This window comes from Sceloporus undulatus, chromosome 4 (assembly GCF_019175285.1).
Source record: "Sceloporus undulatus isolate JIND9_A2432 ecotype Alabama chromosome 4, SceUnd_v1.1, whole genome shotgun sequence".
NCBI lineage: Eukaryota > Metazoa > Chordata > Lepidosauria > Squamata > Phrynosomatidae > Sceloporus > Sceloporus undulatus.
Genome location: NC_056525.1, coordinates 247,324,801 through 247,351,684, shown reverse-complemented (window position 1 = coordinate 247,351,684; position 26,884 = coordinate 247,324,801). Strand labels below are relative to the sequence as shown.

At 43.6% G+C, this 26,884-nt stretch overlaps 1 protein-coding gene across 1 annotated transcript; it reads left to right on the top strand.

Moving 5' to 3' along the window:
• The first annotated feature begins 5,860 nt into the window (after positions 1–5,860).
• Positions 5,861–23,600, top strand: LOC121928896 (lymphocyte antigen 6E-like). The gene is made up of 3 exons (XM_042464198.1): positions 5,861–6,054; positions 21,254–21,373; positions 22,836–23,600. Exons 1-3 carry the CDS (start codon positions 6,003–6,005, stop codon positions 23,042–23,044), a joined length of 381 nt encoding a protein of 126 aa, XP_042320132.1. The 5' UTR covers positions 5,861–6,002; the 3' UTR covers positions 23,045–23,600.
• Positions 23,601–26,884: the final 3,284 nt, after the last annotated feature.

Here is a 26,884-nt window from a genome sequence, read left to right as displayed (position 1 = left end):
TCCTTCCTTCCTTCCTTCCTTCCTTCCTTCCTTCCTTCCTTCCTTCCTTCCTCCCTCCTCCTCCTCCTTCCTCCTCCTCCTCCTTCCTTCCTTCCTTCCTCCTCCTCCTGCTCCTTCCTTCCTCCCTCCTCCTTCTTCCTCCTCTTCCTCCTCCTTCCTTCCTAAATTAGATTTGAGGTATGGCAACTCTAAAGCATGATGGATCTTTAAACTCTAATCTCTTGCAAACTGAGGTCAGCTGTGGCTTCTTTGACTGAATCCATCCACCTGGAGTGCAGCCTCCCTCTTTTCCCACTGCCTTTAACTTTGTATCCTCCTTTCCCAACGAGCCACTTCATCTCAAGATATTTCCAAAGTATGACATTGTCCGTCCAGCCATTTTAATAATAATAATAATAATAATAATAATAATAATAATAATAATAGAGTTTATTTATATCTTCCCGCCTCTCCCAATTGGATTGAGTTTTGAGTTTTAGGAAGAGTTTATGCCCTCCAGCATCACCTTTTTTAATATATATATATATATATATATATATATATATATATATTCAAACCAAAAATCAAACAAATAAAACAAAACAAAATTCTCAAACAGTTAATACAAATTACATATCATTTTCTTTCAATATTTCTCTAATTAACAATTTTTGCTCCATTTACATTTTCCAATATTCTTTCACTATTTTTCATTCTTCTTCTTCTTCTTCTTCAATTTTTGGTTGTTGTTTCTTGTCTTCCTCTTCAACCTTTAACTAATGGGAATAGGTCAGTAATTCAATTTGTAGTCAAAGGCTTTCATGGCCGGCATCCATAGTTTCTTGTGGGTTTTTCAGGCTCTGTGGCCATGTTCTAGAAGAGTTTATTCCTGACTTTTCACCAGCATCTGTGGTTGGCATCTTCAGAGAATGCTGGCATGGAAGAGAGTTGTACACACACACACACACACACACACACACACACACACACACACAGACTGTGTGACCCTGGGTATACACCCCACTCACTTCTATGCCAGCATCCTCTGAAGATGCCAGCCACAGATGCTCATGAAAAGTCAGGAATAAACTCTTCTAGAACATGGCCACAGAGCATGAAAAACCCACAGAAATATAGTAATACAATTATTTTTATCTAATTACATTTTCTCTCTTAAATTCCCTTTACTTTCTTCCTTTTCTTTACTCTTATTTTCAGACCTTCCTTAACCTTTCCATTCCTATTGCCTTCCTTCACAATCGTCTGTTATCTGCTACCTCTTCTTCCTTCTTCCTCTTCTTTCTTCTTTCCTCCCCTTCATATTGTGTTCTCTTTCCTTATTCCTTCCATCTGTTCTTCTCTCTTCCACTATGCCTTCTTTTCCTACCTTCTTCTTTTTCACCTCCTTCTCTTTCTATCCTTTCCCCTCTGTTCCCATCCCCTTATTTCCTACATCCACTTACCCATCACACTTACACCGTACCATTTATTTATGCCTTTATTTACGGTATTTAGGTCCCACGTTTCAGCCCTAAAGGCTCTCAGAGCAGCTTGGATTATGTCAGATGGCATCTTTCACTTACTATGTCCTTCTTACAATTCACTTTTCTCTTTTCTCCTTTGCATTCTAACCCTTCTTCTTTCCACACTTACTTTGTTTTCATCCTTATTCCCTCCTTTATTTTTCCTCTTCTTTTCTACATATCCTCTTTCCACTTGTCAAGATATGTCTTTTTATTTTCTTGACATTTTAAAAAATAAAATTAATAATCTACAGTCGGCCCTCCTTATCCACTGAATTTTTTATCCACGGATTCAAGCATCCACGGCTTGAAAATATTCCCCAAAAAAGTATAAATTCCAAAAAGCAGACTTGATTTTGTCATTTGATATAAGGGACACCATTTTGCCCTGCCATTCTATTTAATGGGGCTTGAGCATCCACGGATTTTGTTATCCACGGGGGATCCTGGAACCAAATCCCAGTGGATAGCAAGGTCCCACTATATATATCCACGAATATATATATATATATATATATATAGTGTCAATTATCCTATTATAATAAGATAACATAAAATAAAATAAATAGTTCAGCATGAGTTGTGTCTCTTTCTGTCAGTATTCTTTCCTGTCCAACTTTCACAACTCTTCGTATAGAAATTAGATTATTGACTCAAGATTAACCTGGGCAAATCTAAGATCCATACAAATGAAAGACAAAAGATTATATCTACAGGACAGTTAGAGCATTCTGACCCCACTGACATGGCTGTGCAATGCTAGGATTTGTAGTTTGGTAAGGGACTTAGAATTCTCTTCTTCTGGCGCTGCAGTTCAAGAGAATTGGCCAGAGCAGTGATTCTCAGCCTTTGGGCTGCAGATGTTTTTGGACTTCAGCTCCCAGAATCCCTGATTGTTGGCCATGCTGGATGGGCTTTTTGGGAAATAACAGCTAAAACATCTGCAGGAACAAAGACTGTGAAACACTGTATTGCAGTGGTTCTTAACCTTTTCTTTACTGGGGACCCCTTCTACATATCTTTTGTTGCCATGGGCCCCCTGAGACTTAAGATTTAAACTAATAATAATAATAATAATAATAATAATAATAATAATAGAACCATTAACCATTTCACCATCCCTTAAACCTTCCCTCAGAATTGCTGGAGAGAAAGGGAAGACTTTTTTCGGAGGGTGATAGAGTCTCCTTCCTTGGAGGTCTTTAAACAGAGGCTGGATGGCCATCTGTCAGGGATTGGGATTTTCTGCATGGCAGGGGGTTGGACTGGATGGCCCTTGTGGTCTCTTCCAACTCTACCATTCTATGATTCTATGATTCTCCTGCTTCTTCTTTGCCAGTTTGCATCTGGAGCAGACTGAAAGTCCAACCATCCTGCCAGCCTTTGCCTTGGCACATGGGAGGTGATGGATTGAGCAATGTTCAAGCCTCTGGCCCACCTCTGAGGACATTGCAACCCCCTGGGGGTCCGAGAACCACAGGTTAAGAACCACTTGTCTTGTTGTGCTATGCGTGTGGCATTTTTTTTAGGACGATGCAGGAGTCGTATGCAGCTCTATGGGTGTGTGCCATAGAGAAGTGGGCACTGACATTCAGGAATGGTGAGCATTGAGCTACATGATGGCAGCCCTGTACATCAGCTGCCAATGCACATTAGTTGCGTTCAGTTGCTGTGTGTGTGTATCTTTACATCATCTGTTGACTTATGGCGACCTCAAGACTTTCGTAGGGATTTCTTAGGCTAGGAATCCTTAAAGGTGGATTTGCCACTTCCTTCTTCTGAAATACAGCCTACAGTACCTAGCTATTTGTAGATGGTCTCCCATCCAAGTACTAACCAGGAGCTGATACTGTTTAGCTTCCAAGATCTGACAGGACCCTGTGCCTTGTGTGTATTGTGTGTGTGTGTGCCTTCAAGTCATCCACCAACCTATGGTGAACCCATTAATTTTGTAGGATTTTCTTAGGCAAGGAATTCTCAGAGATGGTTTCCCAGTTTCTTCCTCTGAAATACAGCCTACAGCACCTGATATTTGTGGATGGTCTCCCTTTCAAGTACTAACCAGAGCTGATCCCATTTAGCTTCCAAGATCAGGTGGGGTCTGGTGTCTTTAGGAGATTTAGGCCTAGGGGTTCCTCAATGGAAGCCAAATGTAATTTCAGGAAGAAACTCTTCTTGAACATGGCCGCATAGCCCGAAAAATCCACAAAAAAAACTAATTTTGCTAGAATTTATTCATGCAACGTGGCACCAATATAGAGCCTCAGCCTGAGTATCTACCCCTTCTCCAACAGGTAAGCAATAAAGGTGTGTCAAGCAAGAATGATTCTGGAAAAGTCTGGCTGCAGAGAAATGCTGGGTGGAACCTTGTTGGCATTGCAAGCCTGGGTAACATTTCCGTATGGAAGCTTGACCAAAGCAGAATAGAGTGGCACTATTACTTCCCTTGATGCAGACACTATACTTCTATTGATGGAGCCTAGAATGGCACTGGCCTTTTTAGCTGCCGCATCCTACTGTTGACTCATGTTCACTCTGTGGTCTACTTGGATTCCTAGGCGGGGTACAAACCGCCGCTTTGCGGTGCTCCCCCGCCGCCGCCATTTGCTCCGCGCGGGAGCCGCAGCAGCCAAACCGCGTGACTCCCGCGCGGAGCAAAAAAGAAGCTCCATTTCGGAGCTTCTTCTTGCGGCGCCTCTATGACGTCGCGAGGCGCGTGGCGCGGACTCGCGACGTCATAGGCGCCGTGACACGTCTGGATGCTATGCGTGCAGTACGTAAAGATGGCGGCGCCCATGTAGAAGGGGCACCGCTATCTTGTACGTATAGGATACGTACTAGGGTTAGGGGGGTGCGGAAGCACCGCCCCTTCCTAACCCTAGTACGTATCCTATATGTACTATATGGCGGTTTGTATCCCGCCCTAGATCCCTTTCACATGTATAAATCTCATCCATCAAGGTGTCCCCCATCCTATATTTATTTGTGCATTCCATTTTTTCCACATTGAGTGCAGAAATGTTGGCCAATAGTCTGGGATTCTGGGAGCTAAAGTCCAAAATCCCTTAAAGAGCATAGTTTGGGGACCATTGGGTTAGACATTGCTTGGACTGCAACACTCAACATCCCCACCATGGGCTACGTCAGCCAGGGATGCTGGGACTTGCAGTCCATCATTACTCTGGAAGGCTGCCTGCTTGAGACCTTCCTCCAAGGAGAGAGGAAACTCCAAAGGAATAGTTTTTTTTCCTTCTGTGGCTACAAAATGTTCCATTCTTCAATCATGGGAGTCTCTTCATTCTTCCATTTCTTTGCATTAATCATTCTTGCTGTTGGTAACGTATAAAATACAATCTTGCCGGCTTTTCTCTCTATTACTTCCTCTAACATATTTAACAAAAATGCTTCTGGCGTAAATTCCAAATCCATTTTTATAACTTTGTCAATTTCAAAATATGTTTGTTTCCAGTATTTTCTCGCTCTTTTGCATGTCCGCCGCACGTGGGAAATGGAGCCGTTTTCTTTTCCGCATTTCTACATAAGTCACTACAGTTTTTACACCTTCTGCACATTTCGTCAGGCGTCAAGTACCACCTAAAATAAATCTTATAGTAACTTTCTTTGAACACTTTTTTTGACAGCAAATATACCCCAATCTCTTCTTTGATGTTAATTTAAACTGGACATTTAAACTTCTAGATTTACTCCGGATGGACAAGGATTGAGAAATGATAACTCCAATAAGTATAAGGAAGATTGGGAAGAAATGACAGATTTTCTCCAAACAAAAATGGGGGAACATAATAACTTTGGGGACTGAGAGGGATTGAAGTATAATTACTTTGATTAAGTAAGTAGTGAAAAATCTCATGTTTAATTAATGTGAATCCATATATATATATATATATATATGTGTGTGTGTGTGTGTGTATTGTTATGTTGTTGTTTATGTGTGTATGAAAATGATATATATTTATGTATATATGTACTCTAATATATGTTTTAACATGAATAAACACTAAAACACACACACACACACAAAATGTCTTCAGTGTTGCCTCTGTTTTGCAAAGAAAGGAAGAGGACTCTTGCAGGGCCAGAAGTCTCTTTGCAAAAGATAAAAAAGCTGGTTAGCTCAGGAAAGAAGCCAGAGGACTTTATTTTTGGTTGCAAGAAACGAAAGAGAAATGCAAAACCCTCCCAAGGAGAGGAAAGCCCTTTGAAAAGGGAGATGCTGCTGCCTTCTTTCTTTTTTAAAATGACTTAATTCTGAGAGCCAGCCTGGCTTGGATTCGAGGAGAGCAGCACGTGGGGGGCAGGTCCCTCCCCTCGCCAAGAAAAGCACCCTCCCCTCTTTGGCCAAAAAAGAAAAGGAAGAGAAGAGAAGAGAAGAGAAGAGGAGCCTCCTCCTCCATCCTTGTCTGGGCTGAGCTGGGGCAGGATCTGCACTGGGCTCTTTCCTTGACGCGCGATCAGAGCAGAGCAGAGCCATCAGCTGGGATGAAGGCTTCCTTCGCGATCCTCCTGGCCTCCTGCCTTTGTCTGGGGAGAGGTAAGCAGGCTTCCTCCATCCTCCAGCATCTTCCCCCCAGAGGAGCCCAAAGCCAGGGATGCTGGGCCTCCCTGGGCTTTGCCTTGTGGGCATCCTCCAGCCTCTGCAAATGCATAGGAAGAGATTGGTAGTTTGTATTTGGAAGAAGGGAGGGAGGAGGAGGAAGGAAGGAAGGAAGGAAGGAAGAAGGAAGGAAGGAAGGAAGAGAAAAGGAAGGAAGGATAAGGAAGGGAAAGGAAGGAAGATGAAGGAAGGAAGGGGAAGGACAGAAAGAAGAGAAAGGAAGGGAGGGAGAGGAAGGAAGGAAGGAAGGAAGGGGAAAGAAGGAAGAGAAATGAAGGAAAGAAGGAAGAGAAAAGAAGGGGAGGGAGGGAGAGGAAGGAAGAAAGGAAGGAAGAGAAATGAAGGAAAGAAGGATTTAGAGAAAAGAAGGGGGAGGGAGAGGAAGGAAGGAAGGAAGGGGATAGAAGAGGGAAGAAGGAAGAAGGAAGAGAAAGGAAGGAAGGAGTGTATCAGAGTCTTCTTTAGAGGTCTGTAAGCAGAGGCTGGATGGCCATCTGTTGAGGATGCTTTGATAGGGAGTTCCTGCATGGCAGAAGGGGGTTGGACTGGATCAGGGCCCTTGAGGTCTCTTCCAACTCTAGGATTCTATGATTCTAAGGAAGGAAGAGAAGGGAAGGAAGGAGGAGGGGGAGGCAAGGATTGTTGTGGCATCTTGGAAGAGTATAGCCAATTTATTTTAGCTTGTTTTTCCCTTTCCACCGTGAGTTAGAGTCTTATTTTTATCTATTTATTTTATTTTATTTACTGGATCCTAGAGAAGATACATCAAAGATACTTTTAAAACAGTAGGATTAAACAAACAAACAAACAACAACCATGGTCAGAAACCTCACCTTAATGTTGTTGGGTGCCTTTAAGGTTGCATCTACACTGCAGAAGGAATGCAGCTGGACACCAGTTTATCGGGCCCAGTGCTCTGGGGTTTTGGGACGTGTAGTTTCCTGAGGGTTTTTTTTAGCCTTCTCTGTCAGAGGGCTGTGGTGCCCCTTGTTTGTTGTTACCTGCCTTGGAGTGAGCCCTGACTCATGGTGACCATCTGGATGGGACATCTCCCAAACGTCTTGTTCTCCAATGCTCTGCTTTGTTGTTGCGTATCTTCAAGTTGTTTCCGACTTACTACTCAACAATTCTTTACTACTGTTGTGGTTGACTTAAGGCCACCCAAGGGTTTTCATGGTAAGATTTGTTTGGAGGAGCTTTGCTGTTGCCTTCTTAGGTTCTGCAAATTCAGGCCTGTGACTTTGCCGATGGACTATCCGCCTGCCATATGGTCTTCCTTTCTGTCTCCATCTCTCCACCTTTCCAAGCAAATAGGACATGCCTTCTCTTGAACTAGACACAGGATTCCAGGTGAGGTCTAACCAAAGTTCTCCAGGATGTGAATTCAAAGGCTTTCATGGCCGACATCCATAGTTTTTGTGGGTTTTTTGGGCTATGTGGCCATGATCTGGAAGAGTTTGTTCCTGACGTTTCGCCAGCATCTGTGGCTGCCAGCCACAGATGCTGGCGAAACGTCAGAAACAAACTCTTCCAGAACATGGCCACATAGCCCAAAAACCCCACAAAAAACTGTGTTGTCCAAACTGTGTTCTTGTTGTTAACTGTCTTCAAGTTGATCTGGACCTATGGTGACCCTATGAATGAGGGACCTCCAAGTCAGAAACTCACCAAGAAAAGTCCATGATAGGTTCACCAAAGGTTTGCCAAGAAACGTACTTTTCTTGGAGAGTTTCTTTAGAGGGGGTTTGCCATTGCTATGGCTGCAAGAGTATGATTTTCCCAAAGTCACCCAGTGGGTTTCCATGGTCGAGCTGGGATTTGAACCTTGGTCTCCAGAGTTGTAGTCCAACGCTCAAACCACTACAGCACCCTGGCTCTCTTGCCACCTAAAGAGTAAAGATATACCACAGTGCACTAAAGTCAGAATTATCCAAACTGGTGTTTTTTCACTTTCACAGAGGTCCTGTGCTCCTAACTCCAGCCAATGTGGCAAGCCCATTGTACTCTTATACAGAAAGTAACAAACATTATTATGCAAAATTAACTCAAGTGACAAATGGTACTTACTGTACCTGTACTTGACTATATTGCTAAAATCCTAAACACAAGTGCACACAAAGAAATGTTTCTATCACACCGACTTTAAGTCTTGTATCCTGGTTAAACATGACGTCACTTCTTCAGGAACCAAGCTATAGTAGTGGAATAATAAGCAAACCAACTTCACAGAGAACTTGTCTTGGAAGCATGCCCTATGAGGAGTGACTTACGGAGCAAAGAGGAAGCAAATGAATAAGACCTGGAACAATGGATTCAAACTAAAAAAAAAAAAAAAAGGAGTTTCCACCTCAACATTATGAAGAATATCCTGAGAGTAAGAGCTGTTTGACAGTGGAACACGCTCCTTCCTCGGAGGGTGGTGGGGCCTCCTTCTTTGGGTGTTTTTAAACAAAGGTTTAAAAACCTTTGGCCCAGTATTATTCAACATCTTTATCAATGACCTGGATGACAGAATTGGGAGCATACTTATCAAATTTGCAGATGACACCAAATTAGGAGGAATAGCTAATACTCCAGAGGACGGGATCAAGATCCAAAATGAAAGCTGGGCCAAAGCTAGCAAAATGAAATTCAACACGGAGAAATGTAAGGTACTGCACTTAGGACAGAAAAATGAAATGCACAGATATAGGATGGGTGACACCTGGCTGAATGAAACTACATGTGAAAGGGATCTGGGAGTCCAAGTAGACCATAAGTTGAACATGAGTCAACAGTGTGATGTGGCAGCTAAAAAGGCAAATGCAATTTTAGGCTGCATCAATAAAAGTATAGTGTCTAGATCAAGAGAAGTAACAGTGCCACTGTATTCTGATCTGGTCAGGCCCCACCTGGAATATTGTGTCCAATTCTGGGCACCACAATTCAAAAAGGACATTGAGAAACTGGAGCCATGTGTCCAGAGGAGGACGACTAAAATGGTGAAGGGCCTGGAAACCATGAAGCCCTCTGAGGAGAGACTGAGGGAGCTGCTGGGTATGTTTAGCCTGGAGAAGAGAAGGTTAAGAGGTGATATGATAGCCATGTTTAAATATTTGAAGGGATGTCATATTGAGGAGGGAGCAAGCTTGTTTCCTGATGCTCCAGAGAACAGGACCTGGAACAATGGATGCAAGCTGCAGGAAAAAAGAGTCCAGCTCAACATTCAGGGGAACTTCCTGAGAGTAAGGGCTGTTCGACAGTGGAACAAACTCCCTTGGAGTGTAGTGGAGTCTCCTTCCTTGGAGGCCTTTAAGCAGAGGCTAGATGGCCATCTGCTGGGGATGCTTTGATTGTATTTCCTGCATGGCAGAATGGGGTTGGACTGGATGGCCCTTTTGGTCTCTTCCAATTCTATGATTCTATGAAGGTTGTGGTGGGTCAAAGCAAGCTTGTTTTCTGCTGCTCCAGAGACTAGAATACAGAATGATGGATGCAAGTTACAGGAGAAGAGATTTTACCTAAACATTAGGAGGAACCGCTTGACGGTAAGAGCTGTTCGACAGTGAAATACTCTCCCTTATAGAGTAGTGGCGTCTCCTTCTTTGGAGGTCTTGAAACAGAGGCTGGATGGCCATCTGTCAGGGATGCTTTGATTGTGAGTTCCTGCATAGCAGAAGGGGGTTGAACTGTGTCTCTTCTGACTCTATGATTCTATGAATCTCTTTTCCTGTAGTTTGCATCCACTGTTCCGTGTTCTAGTCTCTGGAGCAGCAGAAAACAAGCTTGCTACATCCTCAATATGACATCCCTTCAAATACTTAAACAAGTCTATCATATCCCCTCTTTACCTTCTCTTCTCCAGGCTAAACATCCTCAGCTCCCTAAGTCTTTCCTCATAAGGCATGGGTTCCAGACCCTTCACCATTTTGGTAGCCTTCCCCTGGACACCCTCCAACTTGTCAGTGTCCTTGAATTGTGGTGCCCAGAACTGCAGGGCAGGGAGTTGGACTGGATGGCCCTGTGGTCTCTTCCAACTCTATGCCTGTATGTAGTATCTCAACAACTTCAAGTCTCCCTGTGGGTGAGACATCTCCAAGACCCTCTGAACTCCACTGCTCTTCTCAGGTCTTGTAAATTAAGGCTCTTGACTGCCCTGACTGAATCTCTCCCTCTGGCATGCAGTCTTCCTCTCCTTCTGCTATTTTCTATCTTTCCTAGCATCATTGTCTTTCTTATTGAGTCGTGCCTTCTCAGGATGCAGCCAAAGTACAACAGTTTTGTCATCTTGGCTTCCAGGGAGATTTCAGACTTGAGCTGTTCAGGGACCCATTTGTTGGTCTTCTTTGCTGTCCACAGTATCCTTTGCACTCTTCTCCAGAACTGCATCTCAAATGAGTTGATTTTCTTCTTACTTCCCTTTGTCACAGTCCAGCTCTCACATCCATACATGATGATCCTGGCTTTAGAGCTGTGTTGTATATCTTTACACTTCAGGATTTTATCTGAATCCTTCATGGCTGCCCTTCCCTTTCCTTGTCTTATCTCTTGACTCCAGTCTCCATTCCGGTCAGTATCTGAGCAAACAGGAACTCTTTAACTATTTTGATTTCCTCATTGTCTAGGTTGAATTTGTGTAGATCCCAAATGGTTGTCATTTTTGTTTTCTTTGTGTTCAGCAGTAAACGCACATTCTCCTTTGACCTTCTTTAGTAATTGTTCTAGGTCTGTGATGTTTTCTGCTAGTAGTATGGTGTCAACTGCATATTTTAGATTGTTCTTGCTTTATCCTCGTATCTTTATTTATGATACACCCCATCCCAAATTTCTGCTTTATTGCTTCCCCCATCAATCTTGACCATTGGCATGTTGGCTGTGGCTGGTGGTAACTGTAACCCAAAATATCTGCCAGACTGGGGAAGCTGGCAACAGATAATCAGACTTTTCAGCTTCAGGTTTTCCTGCCAAGTGACCTTCTTTGTCTGCTACTTTGGGTTATGGGAATGGTAGAAGCATTTTCTAAGGGCTATCACTCCACCTTTGGGTTCTTATTTTCCTATGACTTTTTGGCTCTCCCAATTCCCAAAAGTCCAGAAGATGATTTGCAGCTGTTAAAAAATCAAGTCGTGCAAACTAAAAGAGCACCAAAGCATGTCTGCTGGTTTTCCTTTGCTTTTGCACTCCCAAATGAGCCAGGTCTCTTCTTTTACTAAATGTTCTGCATATTAATACTTCATTGGGACTTGTAGCCATTAAATTATGGGTTGCTTAAGTAAACACCACAGAGTTCTGTTTCCACATGCCAAGAGGAAGTGTGAGTGTGTGCCTTCAAGTCGCTTGTCAACTTATGACAACTGCATGAATTTCATAGGGTTTTCTTAGGCGAGGAATACTTCAAAGGGTTGGGTTTTTTTTGCCACTTCCTTCCTCTGAAATAGAGGCCACAGCACCTGGTGTTTTTTTGGCTGACCCTAGTTAATTGCAAAAAGCCAACATAGGTTTCCCAAAAACAAGTCATGCCAGACTAGTGTATATACTCGACTATAAGTCGATCTCATGTATAAGTCAAGTGGGGCCAAAATTATGGATTTTCATATGACCCGTGCATAAGTCAAGGATAAAAATTACGGGCATCTAACAACGCATCCAAAGGATGAAGCAAAGGAAAACAGTGTCACAGAATTTACAGAATGCTACCAGCCATAACTGTTTCTGCTCATACTAAAGGCTGGATGGGTAAAGCGGAGGTCAGTGCTACCAGGACAGATTGTGCTCTTGGATTTCACCGGGAGATGGTTTCGTTTTTAATGTAAGAGTTAAAGTATAGGACTTGCATTGAGCCATGGATAGGTCAGCCCAGGTCTTTTAAATCAATTTTGTTTCCAAAATTTCTAAAGTTATACATGAGTACAGTAATTTAATCTCCTTTTTGGGGGGGATAAATTTACCTTCTTGGTAGATGGGGGAATGCTGTGGATGCAGCATATCTAGATTTCAGTAAGGCCTTTGACAAGGTTCCTCATGATATTCTTGCAAACAAGTTTGTAAAATGTGGGCTAAACAAGGCAACTGTTACATGGATTTGTAATTGGTTGACCATCCGAACCCAAAGGGTGCTAAAAATAGCTTCTCTTTATCTTGGAGACAAGTGACTAGTGGGATCCCACAGAGCTCTGTTCTGGGCCCATTGCTATTCAACATCTTTATCAATGTTTTGGATGAAAGGGGACATGCTTATCAAATTAGGAGGAGTAGCTAACACCCCAGAGGAGTATGCCCTACAAGGACCAACTTAGGGAGCTGGCTATTTTTAGCCTAGAGAAGAGAAGCTTAGGTGATATTAGCCCTGTTTAAGTGTTTGAAGGGGTGTCCTACGGAGGATAGAACAAGCTTCTTTTCTGCTGCTCCAGAGACTAGGACCCCGAGTAATGGATTCAAGCTGCAGGATAAGAGATTCCACTTAAACATTAGGAAAAACATCTTCAAGATAATTTATTATGTATATGGAAATATCCCAGACTAATGTTCTTAAGCATTTTGGATAAGGCACATTCAACCTGTATAAGTGTCTGCATTTCCACACTCTCTCTGCTTCAAAGTGACCTATCTGCAAGGCACCAGAGTTTGACTACTCAACCCCTAGGATGTTATTATTTTTTAAACAAAAATCAATAATCTATTAGATATATTTTTAATCTATAAAATTATTGTTGTCATTTATTGTTTTAAATTGATTATGTTGTAAACTGCCCTGGAATCTTCAGTGGTTCCCAACCTTCTTAATGCTGCAACCCTTTAATACAGTTCCTCATGTTGTGGTGACCCAAACCCATGAAATTATTTTCGTTGCTACTTCATAACTGTAATTAAATAGGTATTTTTATGGGGGTCTTAGGCGACCCCCATGAAAGGGTCATTCGACCCCCAAAAGGGTCCCGACCCGCTGGTTGGGAACCACTGAGATAAAGGGTCGAGATAACTATTTTAATAATAATTAAATGTTTCAGGCTCCCATCTCATCTACTCTAGTATTACTAACTCTGCCTGGTAGCCATGGATCTGTTGGGTTTAAGGCAGTTTACGTTCCTCGCCTTACTTGGTATTCCTTGGTCTCTTCCCATTCAAACAGAAGTTTCTGCTGGAGAGCCATAGCACTAGAACTGCAGTAGTAGACCTGGGAAAGAGAAGGTTAAGAAGTGATGCGATAGCCGTGTTTCAATATTTGAAGGGATGTCATGCTGAGGATGGAAGAAGTTTGTTTTCTGCTGCTCCAGAGACTGGGACACAGAGCAGTGGATTCAAGTTGCAGGAAAAGAGATTCCATCTCAACATTAGGAACAACGTCTTGACTGAGAGCTGTTCAGTAGTGGAACACACCCCTCAGAGACTAGTGGAGTCTCCTTCGCTGGAAGTTTTAAACAGAGCCTGGATAGCCATCTGTCACAAGGAGGGCTTTGATAGTGTCTTCATGCATAGCAGAATGGGGTTGGACTGGATGACCCTTGTAGTCTCTTCCAACTCTAGGAAGTTTATCGCACCGGGGTTAAAACATTCCCCAGTGTGTTCTAACGTGCCCACGTGGGGGCGCACACGGAATGTGATGGGAACATGATGGGGTCAAGAATCCCATTTTACCGCACATTGGAACACCGCCTTTGCCGCTGGGCATTCCAATCACATTCCCGTTGCGTTCCAGAGGGCGCCATTTCTGGGGATGCTTAGAAACAGTTCCCAGAAATGGTGCCCTCTGGAACGCAATGGGAACACGACTGGAACGTCCGGCAGCAAAGGTGGCGTTCCAGTGTGCGGTAAAATGGGGTTCTTGGCCCGATGATGTTCCCGTCACGTTTCGTGTACACCCTCGCGTGGGCACATTAGAACGCACTGGGGAATGTTTTAACCCCGGTGCGATAAACCTCTAGGATTCAATGATTCTATCACTCTAGTAGAGAATGTCATGTCCAGTTACAAATCCCAGGATTCCATGGGATGGAACGGAACACTTAAACTGGTAGCAAGTGTACAAATTAATTGCAAGAGCTTCTATTTGGGGTCCATGGCAACCAGTGTGGTATGTTGGGAAGATTAACCAGACTATCTCCCCATACAAACCTGCCAGTGGTCTTAAGACCTATAGGAGAGAGCTTTCTCTTGGTCCCAGCACTGTCACAGTCTTGCTTGGTGAGGACACAAGAGAGAGCCTTCTTGGTGGCTGCTCCCAACCTCTGGAACTCGCTTCCGCAGGAAACCCGTCTGGCCCCCTTCATCCTTTCCTTTTGCTGGCAGGCAAAGACCATTTTGGTTAAGCAGGCCTTTAATGGGCAAGCAGGGAAGGTTCTTACCTTAAATGTGTGCTTTATTTTTAAAAAAACTTTCCTTTGGCTTTTAAATAATTTTACATCATTTAATGTGAGGATTTGAGGTTGTTTTTAATTTTTTAATTGTTAAGGTTAACTGATTGTCTTTGGAATCGGCTTTGGGTCCCACCCTGGAAAAAAGGCAGCGTACAAATGAAACAGGCAAGCAAGCTGCAGAATGGAAAGCAGAACCCTCTAGCCTCATTTCACTCAAGCAGAAGTGAAAATTCTCTATTTTCGTCATGCAAAGATGGTCTGAATCGAAACACAAAGACTTTGAGCTTACTGTATATGCTCTTGGGAATTGTAGCTTGGGGAGACACTAGAGCTCCCTGGCTGAGGATTTTAAATACCTTTTCCTAAACTGCAAATCCCAGGTTTCCATCCGATGGAACCATGGCAGTTAAAGTGGTGTCATAGCACTGTCATTGTGCAATGTGAAAGGGCCCCCAGTTTGGTCTAAATTTGAATGTCTGGCCTCTTGTCATTTGGAAAACATTGTCCTTGAAAAAATCACATGATGTTCCTGCTCTGTTGTGTGTTTTAGGTTATAGTCATGGGAAATTGCTTCATCACGGAGGCTCTTTGCCAGAAAGCTCAATGGGAGATTAGCTCAGGAAACAGAAAGTTAACAGGGAAAGAAGAAACAGAAACTTAGCAAAGCTCAGGAAAGGAGAGGGAAGATTCATATGACGCGTAGCATGCAAGAAGCAGGCAAAAGGGGGAACTGGAAAAGCTAAAAATGCTGTTAGTTTTTTGGGACTTCCAACAGGCAGAATCCTAGACAGTCCTTAGGAATGTAATAAAAAAGAGGAGCTTTTCTGAACACTGTTCTCCAGTCAATGGCCAAATTCTGACATGGCTTTAGCCAAACATAAAGAGTTACATTATGCAGCCCCTGTTCTGAATTCAAATGCAATGCAATGCATGTGGCTCAATGATCAGCATGCGTGGCTGACAACCCATTGTGCAATTGCAATGCATGCTCATGCCCTATTCTTTGTACTTTTGTGATAGTTATATTCAAAATATTCAGTATTAATCAATATATTTGTTACTAACAGTCGAAATGGGAAAGAGATTCAGAGAAAAAGCCCAGGCTGAGAGGCGTTTAGATAACTGGGGTCAGAATAACATTTCAGATGCCTAAAGACTGCATTGAAAATTATATGTGGAATGCACTTAGAAACGTTATGGCACAGAGAGTTTAAAATGAAACTGATAGGAAGAAGGAAGAGCCCTCCCTCCAATCCATCTGCCTTGGTCCAGGCCTCAGAGGGAGAGAAGAACCACTGGACCTCATCCCCTTTCCCTCCATCATTCCCTTCTCCTTTTGTTTTGTGTCTTTTAGATTGTAAGCCTGAGGGCAGGGAACTGTCTGATTAAAAATAATTGTAAGCCGCCCTGAGAGCCATTAGGGCTGAAGGGCGGGATATAAATACCTAAATAAATAAATAAATGTGTCCACGAGGGTCTCACATGGATTTTTAATGTATGCATTTGTTAACCAATCAATGTACAAATGTATATGTATAGCTTAGCACTGGAACGTGGCTTTGGCGTGACTTCCAGACTCTCAGGACGCCTGCATCATTGAAACAGCATACCTCCAAAGTGACCTGAAGTAGCTTATTTTGGCCTGTCTATATGGGGCCTTTGTTTGAATCCATATAAAAAGGTGGGGCACGAGTTGCAGGGGTCTTCAGGCTTTAAGAAATGATTCCCCTGAAGCAAAGCCATCTTAAATAAATTTGCTAATTTTCTTGTACTTCTGGGTAGGGTTGCCATAACCCAGCTGCAACTGTGAATTTCCTGATTTTGGGGGTCCTGGGCCCCTCCCACCACGGGTGCCGCCCAAAAACCGGGACCCCCCGGTTGCAGTCGGGTTGCTGCGGCCTGCAGGGCCTCGCTGCCCTCCTCTTCTTCCTCGGGGAGGCGGGAAGGAAGAGGAGGGCAGCACCAGCGAGGCCTGCCTGGGGTGCAGGAGACGAAGCTGGAGGCGGCGCCTCCCTGCGCGCCACCCTCCCCGTGCACCCGCGCCACCCTCCTCCTCCGCCCCCTCTCCCCCAGGTCGCGCGGAGGAGGCGAAGGTGGACGGAGGCAGCACCTCCTCTGCGCGGGGAGGGGGAGAGGAGGCGGGGGAAGGTGGCATGGGCTCGTGGGGAGGTGGGGATGGTGGTGCGCCCGCGCGCAGTAGGCACTGCCTCCGTCCACCTTTGCATCCCCGCGCGGGCACGCCACTCACCTCCTCCTCCTCCACCCCCTCTTTTCCAGGCCGCATGGCCGTGTGGAGGAGGCAAAGGTGGATGGAGCCAGTGCCTCCTGCGTGCGAGTGCACCACCTTCCACCGCCTCCCCGCGCGCCTGCACCACCCACCTCCTCGTCCTCCGCCCCCTCTGTGTGGCGAATGGAGGAGGGGGAGGAGGAGGAAAAGAAGGAAAAGGAAAAGGAAAAGGAGGAGGGGGGAGGAGAAGAAGTAGGAGGTGGAGGAGGAGGAGGAAAAGGAGGAGGGGGAGGTGGTGAGTGAGTGGCCAGAGGCCTCAAGGTGGGTTTTTTTGGGGGGGGTGCTTTTAATGCTAACAAGTCTCCCTTGTTTTGACAGTGATAGTGTGGTGGTGATGATGATGATGATAATGATATGACTCAGCTTGAGAGACATGCAGGCACTGTTTCAGAAGCCGAGAGAGTGTGACTTTCCAAAGTGCCTTTTCTGTGTGTTTTTGGTTCTGAGGCATGGTCATTGTAAATTGCTATGATTTTTACAAACTCATGCACAGTGAAGAAAAACCAAAGTCTCTTGACACACACTTCTGAGAAGTACACTTGGTGCAAGAATGGTGAAACCACCTTGACATGTTCAATATGCATAGCCATGTTAAACCATGCTAAGTTTTAAACCCAAGGGGTTTGGCTATGGAATAAGCCTCTGAAATATGCAAGAGGCCATGTTAAGTAAAGCCATGTGAAATGCCCAAATGTGCTGTTGTGTGTGTTTTGGAATGCAGGTTGGGGGTGTTTGGCCAGAAAGGGAAGTCCATTTCTGCCATCTGTCTAGAAATAATGCCCAAATGTCCTCCATTTTGATCATGCCTAAGAAACAGGCATTTATATTAATACAGTATATTTTTAAAAATCATCAATTTTTTTTGCGTGTCCTCCACTTACAAAAAGATGTGTCCTACATTTGAAATGTTTGTCCTATATTTGTCCTACATTTGGCCCGGTTTGGAGGTCTTGACTTATGGCAACCCTACTTCTGGGTGTCTCTGGTTGAATCTTCTGAAATATCTACAGCATTTTAATGTGGTACCGAATGTGCAGTGGTCCCACAGGCACAACTCTGCTTAGGCCACCATCTGCTGGATATGATCATTGTTATTGTGAGCTGCCCTTGAATCAATCCTGACTCATGGCAGCCCTGTGGATGAGATATCTCCAGAGCCCCTTGTTCTCTATTGCTCTGCTCAGGTCCTACATATTCATGCCTTTGACCTCCTCGATTGAGTCCATCCATCTGGCATGTGGCCTTCCTCCTCTTCTTCTACCCTCAACCTTTCCTAGCATTATTGTCTTTTCTAGTGATCCATGACTTCTCATTACGTGTCTGAAGTCCAACAGCCTCAGGTTGATCATCTTGGCTTCCAGTGAGATTTAATGCTTGATCTGTTCCAGGAACCATTTGTTTGTCTGTTTGTCCGCAGTATCCTAACCACTCTTCTCCAGCACCACATCTCAAAAGGATTTTGGTCATTATGCATTGTCACCCCAAAGATAAGTCCGTATGCATAGCGCAAGACTTGTGGACATAGCAGGCTAAGTTTAGATACACACCGCTCTGCTCTTCAAGTGCAGATAGCGTTTGCACTCAGTTAACTCAATGGGGCGGAAGAGAAGGAGCAGAACCTTTCCCTTCCCTTTTGTAAAAAAATGACATTTATTCCACAAATGCTCACATACAGAAACCCCCCCCCCCATTAAAAAGCCATACCTTCAAAACTACTTACTCACTCACACACCTTACATACATATCTGACAATAACAAGGACGTTTTCTTAAACATCTTTAAAAAAAAACCCAACATATAACATATATGGTCCACCTCCCAGTTACCTAATATGTGTCTATATGGAACTTTCTCAGAAGCGTTTCATAAATCAATAATATTCTTCTTTGACTTAAGTTCATTTTGAATGTTCAGTCTACTTCTTAATGATCATGTGTTTCATGATTTTCTCAGGCTGTATGCCTCTGAAGTAAGTCTTAATTAACCTGTTAGTTCTTATGTTGTTTTTATTATGTTATATTAATATTGTATTATCAGATCCTTTTGTTATCTTTTATTTTAATTAGATTTAAATATCTGAATATTTTGAATGTGTATGTGTGTGTGCATGTGTAGTAAATCTTGATTTTAGTTCCCTTTCTGTATCTAGGTACATATGCTTGACCACTTTCTTTCACAAAACTTTAACAGCAGTTTCCATTCTTCTTCCCATCTCTTAATAAGATTTCTGTTTAACAACACTGTTACTTTGTCCATCTCCATTATATCTAGGCATTTCTAGAACCTTTCCCTTTTGAATAGACTCAGGCAAAAGCAAACTGTTGCACCCGCTGCTAGGTTGTCTGTTTTTCCCCCTATTACAGTGGACCCTTGTATCCACTGGGGTTTGGTTTCTGGACCCTCCATGGATACCGACATCCATGGATGCTCAAGTCCCATGAGATACAATGGTATAGTAAAAGGGTATCCCTTATAAAAAATAGCAAACACGTTTGCTTTCTGGAATTTACTTTTTAAAAAGTATTTTCAGGCTGTGGATGCTTAAACCTGTGGATGCAGAAGCCATGGATACGGAGGGCCAACAATCCAATTTACCATCTTGGCCACGCTTGGATATTACTTGGCCATGCATGCCCTGGTTTCTATCTGTGAAATATTGGAGGCTGTGGCTTCTATTTCTATCTGTTGTACCTTGTATGCACCGGCCACTAAGGCTGGCATGGGGGCAGAGTTGGGGTGCCGCTCCACACAGCACATGGCAACATGGCATTCCTCTGGCGCTGCGTTGAAAGAGTGCCGTATAGCTGTGGCAACACAGCTATGGTGCCCTTTCGAGGATGCAAAAAGGAGTCACTTTTTGCTGCTCCTTTTTGCACCCTCGAAAAGCCGGAATGGGGCAGCAGCGTGAGGTTGCCACTGCCCCGAACCCACTAGGAAAGCGGCACTGTCCCTCCGTCTCTCAGGGGCTGGCTGTACAGCCCCATTATTTGTATCCTTCTGAGCCCCAATTTTGAATGGTGGCGGTATATAGGGAGTAGTGGAGTTCTTCAAAAATAAGTAGCATTACTTTGCTGGTTCCTGATGGCATCATTGGCACCGAAGAGATGTGCGATATTTGGAGGGGCTGGCAATGTCAGGAGTTGGCCAGCAGAGGGAGCATTGCTGTACCTATATAGGCTCCGCTGCCACTTCCACCACTACTGCCACCTGCTGGCTTCAGGGCTCCATGCTACAAAATTTTGTAGGTATGTGAAGTTAGTACAGGTGACCCTCCACATTTGTGGCTTTGACTTTTGCGGATTTGATTACCTGCGGATTTGATTAATATGTTCTCTTTAGGAATGTCCAGGTCCTCCAGTGCAGCTCTTCTGGAACTTAAGCGTAGGGTTGTGCTGAAGGACCTAGAGATTCCTAAAGAAAACACTTCACTAGGCATTTGTAGGTCCTCCAGCATCATTCTGTGGTCAACCTCTGGCACATGTTGACCATAGAGTTGCACTGGAGGACCTGGAAATCCCTAGAGAGCAGTTCTGTCAGATTAAAAAAAAGGATTGTTCTTTTATTTGCAGTTTTCCCCTTTTCACTTGAGTCCCGCACCCCTAACCAGAACAGTGTTTATGGGCAAAAAATATGTTTTTTGTGTACCCTTTCTCCAGATTCCAAAACCACACATTTTTGCCTGCAAATCCCCACCAGGTTTGCACACACAAAAAGGTTTAGTGTGTGGTTCTGCAATGTGTGGATTTTTCCCAGTTTGCTGGAAAAAATAATCCCATTGAGTCTGCACCCCATGGGTTAGATCCCAAGTGCAGCCGTCATTCGCAAATAGTGACTGACGTTTATTGGAGGAATCCATTTTGAACATCAATGGAATTTGGCTGTGAATTTTTAAATTTACTTTCCACTTTTCCCACAAGGGAAAACCAAAGGTGTCTTACGACATGAATTAGAAAACAGAATACAGCTGAATGATAACATTAAAAGAGCAATGAAAAAAAAAGAAAAAGAAAAATGCTTGGATCCCTTTGCATACTGATATAGAGAAGAAGATAGTGATTGTAAAGCATTATCTAGGGGAAAAGATGTCAGGGTTGCCATCATAAAGAAATAAGAGCGAATTATATTTCAGTTGCTTTACTTTTTCTGTTTTCTGTTAAAGGGGGAATCTTTGATTTTCTTGCCTTTAACATATTAAAAAAGAGATCAATATGTAAAATGTAGCTGTAGATGCTTTATAGGGTTGACTAAACTGAGGATGTTTATGAATTGTATTAGAGAAGACACTGTAGATATGAGAGCGTATAACTTTTGTTAGGAAAAGTCAGTATCCTGTTCTTGGTTGTTCTTTTTCTCTCCCTTTCTATTACCTTTTCCTACTTGTTCATTTTGGTTTCTGTATATTATTTCTTTTTATTATTGTATTTTACTCGAATAGAAATTGCCTAACGAAGGAATATTTGGGGAGGAGGGAATAACCCTGTTTCTCATCTGAGGATTGTTTCACAATATCTTGCAGTTTTCTCACTGGTGTGCTGGTCTTGCAATGGAGTCCAGTCCAACTGGGACTGCTGGAGGTGGCAGATTTGTTCCGACTCTGACAACTTTTGTGCTACGACATACGTGGGAGCAGGAATTGGTAAGTGCAATTTACAAGATGGTCCTTCCCCTGAAATCCAAAGATTTCCTTTATTGAGCATGACCAATGCATGCACCATTTGACCAGCGTCCAGCAGGAAGAGGCCACAAAGGCCATCCAGTCCAACCCCAATCTGCCATGCAGGAAATACAAATCAAAGCATCCCTGACAGATGGCCATCAAACCTCTGTTTAAAAACCTCCAGGAGACTCTACTGCCCCCCGAGGGAGTTTGTTCTACTGTCGAACAGCCATTACTATTAGGAAGTTCTTCCTAATGTTGAGGTGGAATCTCTTTTCCTGCAGCTTGCATCCATTGTTCCGGGTCCTGTTCTCTGGAGCAGCAGAAAACAAGCTTGCTCCCTCCTCAATATGACATCCCTTCAAGTATTTAAACAGGGCTATCATATCACCTCTTAACCTTCTCTTCTTCTCCAGGCTAAACATCCCCAGCTCCCTGAGTCGTTCCTCATGGGGCTTCATGGTTTCCAGTCCCTTCACCATTTTACTCACCATCCTTTGGACATGCTGCAGTTTCCTCTGGGCCTAAGCATGATGGAGCTATGCCTGCCTTTTCTTTTTTCCCTCTGACACCAAGGTGCTAGCCATTAAGATGGAGGGAGGGCCTTTCATCTTCCTCTGGGGCTAGGCATGGTGGATTTATGCCTACCTCTCTTTCTTTCCCTCCAAGGCCAGGATTGTAGCAGTTAAGATGGAGGGAGAACTTGCCTCTGGGGCTAAACTATATGGAGCTTTGCTTTCCTCTTCTTCTCTGCCTCCAAGTCCAGGATGGTAGCAGTTAAGATGGAAGGAGAGCCTTTAATCCGTCTCTGGGGCTAGGCATGGTGGAAGTCTTTTGACCCCTGAAAAACCAATTCATTCATTTCCACACAAATGTTTGTGTAGTACTACATCCCACTTCTTCAGATGTTGCAAGCTGAGGAAATGCATGGTTGTCTATGAAAACTTTGGTTGGATTAGGTTAATTTGTCTTTTGGGACCACCAGTCTCCTTCTTTTTAATAACAGGTGTCCAAATTATTAGAACATTCCTGTGTCTCCTTTCAATTCAGGGTCACGGAGCAGGATTAGTCCTTCAGATGTCGTTGGACTGCAACTCACAGCCTTCCTCACCATAGGTTGTGCTGATTTGAGGCTCATGGGAGTTGCATTCCTACGACATCTGGAAGGCTGTATGATTTTGATTTCTGCCCCAATTTAGTCCTTTGCCTGTTAATGGAAGGGCAACAGGGAGGGAAGTGAGTCTAACTTGAGCCGCCTTGGGTCTCTTTCTAGGTGAAAGATGGCATATAAATGAAATAATTTTTTTTAAAAAAACCCTTTCACCAGAGATCCACAGCTCAGGAGCAGCCACCAAGAAGGCCCTGCTCAAAGAGAACCATACCTTTGTGATACTCCAGCGAGATGCTTTGCTCAATTGTTCCCTGTTTTCTTTCCTAACAGGTGAATATTCTACCCAGTCCATCAGCAAAGGCTGTGTTGCTGTTTGCCCGCAATCAGGGATCAATGTCGGCATTGCAGCTGTGTCGGTGAAATGCTGCTCGTCTTTCTTGTGCAACACCAGCGGAGCCTCCAGCGTCAAAACCAACCATTTGGTCTTGGCCGTGGGAATCCTGGCCAGCTTTTTCTATCTCTTTGGACATAGGTTGTGATTGCACAGTTTCTGCACGCAGTAGCTTTCACTTCACCGAGAAGCCCAAAATGTTGGAGAAATCACATATATTCCTTAATAGCATTGTAATCCTCTATCTCTTTTAATCACATTGTTTGTACCATAACCAGATAGATCCTTCAAGAGGACAACACAGCCCTCTTGTGGCAGGAGGTGTTTTATGCACACCTTGATGTAAACCCCTCAAATATTGGAGGGGATTGTGTGCCAAATTTAGCCAACGCTTACTCATCCCCGGCAACATAACATTCCTAATCTCTTTGGAGGAACTGAAATTGTCCCAGAAGCCTTAAACATGTTTTGCTTGATGGAGCACCAGGTGGGAAGACCGTGACCGTGTGTGTGTGTGTGTGTGTGTGATATAACACTTGATGAAACCGTTTTGTTTTATTTTGTAAATGATTGACAGGAACCCAATTTTTTTGTCTGTTACATTTTACTTAAAAGAGGCATGTGGGATGATGGGACATCACAGTGCTGTTCAACACTTTCTCCTGTGCTTTTTGAGTTCCAATAAAAGATGCTTGGATTCTTAACCTATTTCCTTTTCTGATGTTACACTGACAGAAGGACTTAGACATGTAACATTTGTAGAAATTTTGAACCAATGAGGCAGGGGGATACATACGTTGTATTGTCTGGTTATATTTCTGGAAATGCCCCCCCAAATGTGTGTGTGTGTGTGTGTGTGTGTGTGTGTGTGTAAAATATGATATTAAACCACTTTACGCATAGGAGGTCGTTGTGTTGCAGTGTGTTGTGCGGCTTTATGATGCCCCTTCGGTGCTGCATCATGTGGATGCAGCACCAGAGGGACGCCATGACGGCAGCATGGGGTTATGGCATCTAGTGTGCGGACGCTGCACCCTAACTCCGACCACAGGCCAGCACAAAGTGCTGGACTGTATAGGGCCTAAAACCCCTAGATCCCTTGTGAATGTACTGTTGAGATGACTACAGCACTTTGCAGCCAGTTGGGGTGATGGCTGTATATGGCTTATCGTAGCATAGGTTTGCATGTGGATATTTTCACTAGAGTGATGGGAGTGTTGAGTTGTGGGCAGTGTGTGTGAAGTGAAACGAAACCTTATTGCTAAAAGCTATAAGCCGTCACAATTCCATACACTTTAAATAAAACACCAGATAGTACATTAACATTTAAAATTTAGCACAAAAACATAATGAAATAAGGGGAAAAAATTTCCAGCGGTATAGAAATATAAGAAGTTTAAAAGTATTCTTCTGGTAAACCAAGCCAGCGTGTGTCTTCTTAGCTCTTTTCCTCCCATTTCCCAGTGTTCTGATTCCAGCACAACAATGGCCACTGAGTTCTGTTCCACAACAGTTGCTGGGTTTGGAGCCCAGTGAAAACATTGTTGGGTGTTTTATTTTTTTGGAGAAGACAGTTTGAGGGCTGATGAAATGATGTACCTGGTAGGAGGTAAGTGAGCTATAAGGGGAGAAAAAGTGCAGGAATCCAGAAGTTAACATCAGTCCTTAAGGGATGAGAGCAGGTCCGTGACATAGCCCAGTGGCACAGATAAATTGGAATTGACTTGAAGGTACACAACGACAACGACAAAGATTATGGAGATCACCAGCATGCTGTAATGATTTGAGTGTTGGACTGTGACTCTGGAGACCAGGGTTCAAATCCCCACTCATCCATGGAAACCCATTGGGTGACCTTAGGCGAGTGACACACTCCCAGCTCTGGAAAACCCTTAGAGTCACCACAAGCCAGAAATGACTTGAAGGCATACAACGACGATGACACCAACAACACATGCAAACACCTAAACTAAAATTAAAACACCAAAGACACTAAACTAAAACCAGGAAAACAAAATAACAAAAACAGTAAATGCCACCCGACTAGAACTAAAACGTAAGAGTTTTGATCCTTCTCCTCATTCCAAACTGTAAAGAAAGAAGAAGAAAATGAAAGGGGGGAAAATTCTACCATTACAAATCCAACTAAAAAGATTTTCCAAGCTTGCTAATAAACATAACTATAAAGCAGTCGTTCCCAACCTTCCTAATGCCGCGATCCATTAATACACTTCCTTATGTTGTGATGACCACCAACCATGAAATTATTTTTGTTGCTACTTCATAACTGTAATTAAATAGGTGTTTTCCAATGGTCTTAGGTCACCCCCATGAAAGGGTCCTTCGACCCCCAAAGGAGTCCCGACCCACAGGTTGGGAACCACTGCTATAAAGTACAGTATTACATTGTTAGAATTCTTATTGCTCAAAAAGTCCATGAATGGTTCCCAGTCTTTCAAAAATAAATAAAAATAAAAATCTTGGCAACTATTGACCAAGGAAAAGCTGCCAGGAGTGGACACTAGGTGGGGACATTGTTTTAGTTAAAAGCTACTACACTGTGGAAGACAGAGGAAGTATGCTGTGTTTGACTCTTGAAGTAGGACTCCAAGAGACCAGGGTTCGAATCCTGGCTGAGCCATGCAAACCTCCTGGATGACTTTGAGTAAACTGCACTCAGCCTCGGAGAAAGGCAGTGAAAAACGTCTGGAGAAACCTTGCCAAGAAAACCTTGCTGTTGTGTGCCTTCAAGTCGTTTATGACTTATGGACACCCTACGGTGAACCTATCACAGGGCTTTTAAAAGCAAGATTTCTTCAGAGGTTTGCCTTTGCTTTCCTCTGAGTCTGAGAGAATATGACTTGACCACTGCCACCCAATGGGTTTCCATGGCCGAGCGGGGATTCGAACCCTGGTCTCCAGAGTCATAGTCCAGCACTCAAACCACTACACCACACTGGCTGCCCATGAAAAAGAGGGTTGCCATAAATTGGAGTCAATTTGAAGGTATCTTGCTTGACTGCAATTAACCCTGGTCCCTCCACATTTGCTGGGGTTAGGGCTGAAGGACACCTGTGAAGGTGGAAAAACCGCAAATATAAAAACACTATTCTTTTTCTCTAAGAGAACATCTCTCTAGGAATTTCCAGTCCCTCCAGTGCAACGCTATGATCAACATCTACCAGAAGTTCTTTTCCAAGATATGCACAGCTGCAACTGTATACATCGCTGTTGTTGTGTGCCTTCAAATCATTTCCTATTTATGGCAACCCTAAGGTGAACTTACTATGTGGTTTTCGTGGCAGATTTTGTTCCGAGATTTGCCTTTATCTTCCTCTGTGTCTGAGAGAGCGTGACTTGCCCAAGGTCACTTTAGGGCTTTCCATGGCAGACTGGGGATTTGAACCCAGGTCTCTCAGAGTCCTAGTTCAACAATCAAATGTTGCCTCTCAACTGTATTCATAACTAGTAGCAAATCCTTGTGCTGGTTTGGTCTTTGGGGATTATCTTTTCCAGTTGTATGATATCTTCAGTGTTTTGAAAATGGCTTCGCGTATTCTGTCCTATCAAATGTTTTGATAAACAGAAGTCATGTGTTGCTTAAGGAACAGAAACTAAAAAAAAGTGCCTGATGGATATATTTAGGGAAGTTGTGGTGTCGCCACACAAAAGACACTGACTGGAATTCACTGTCACACCTAGAATTATGCCTCTGTAACTGATTTGAATTCCTGTTCCCTACATATTCATGACATTAACACTACTGCCATGATTGTAAAAGCCCCCCAACCCTGTTTCACTGAGCAGCAATGGAGGTCTGTTCCATCAATTGGGATGCAGCAGACTGATGTTTCCATCCCCTCTCATCAATGATCTCCGGTGCAAGGAGTAATTGCAACAGGGATCCTGCTTCTGATCGTCACATTGGAGATGTTGTGACATTGTCACAGTGACATAAAGAGAGAAAGAGAGAGACAGTGTAAGGTGG

Coding starts and splice junctions, on each gene's coding strand:
- LOC121928896 (XM_042464198.1), top strand. CDS start 6,003: ATGAAGGCTTCCTTCGCGATCCTCCTGGCCTCCTGCCTTTGTCTGGGG. Junction 6,055..21,253: donor CTGCCTTTGTCTGGGGAGAG/GTAAGCAGGCTT, acceptor AATATCTTGCAG/TTTTCTCACTGGTGTGCTGG. Junction 21,374..22,835: donor ATACGTGGGAGCAGGAATTG/GTAAGTGCAATT, acceptor CTTTCCTAACAG/GTGAATATTCTACCCAGTCC.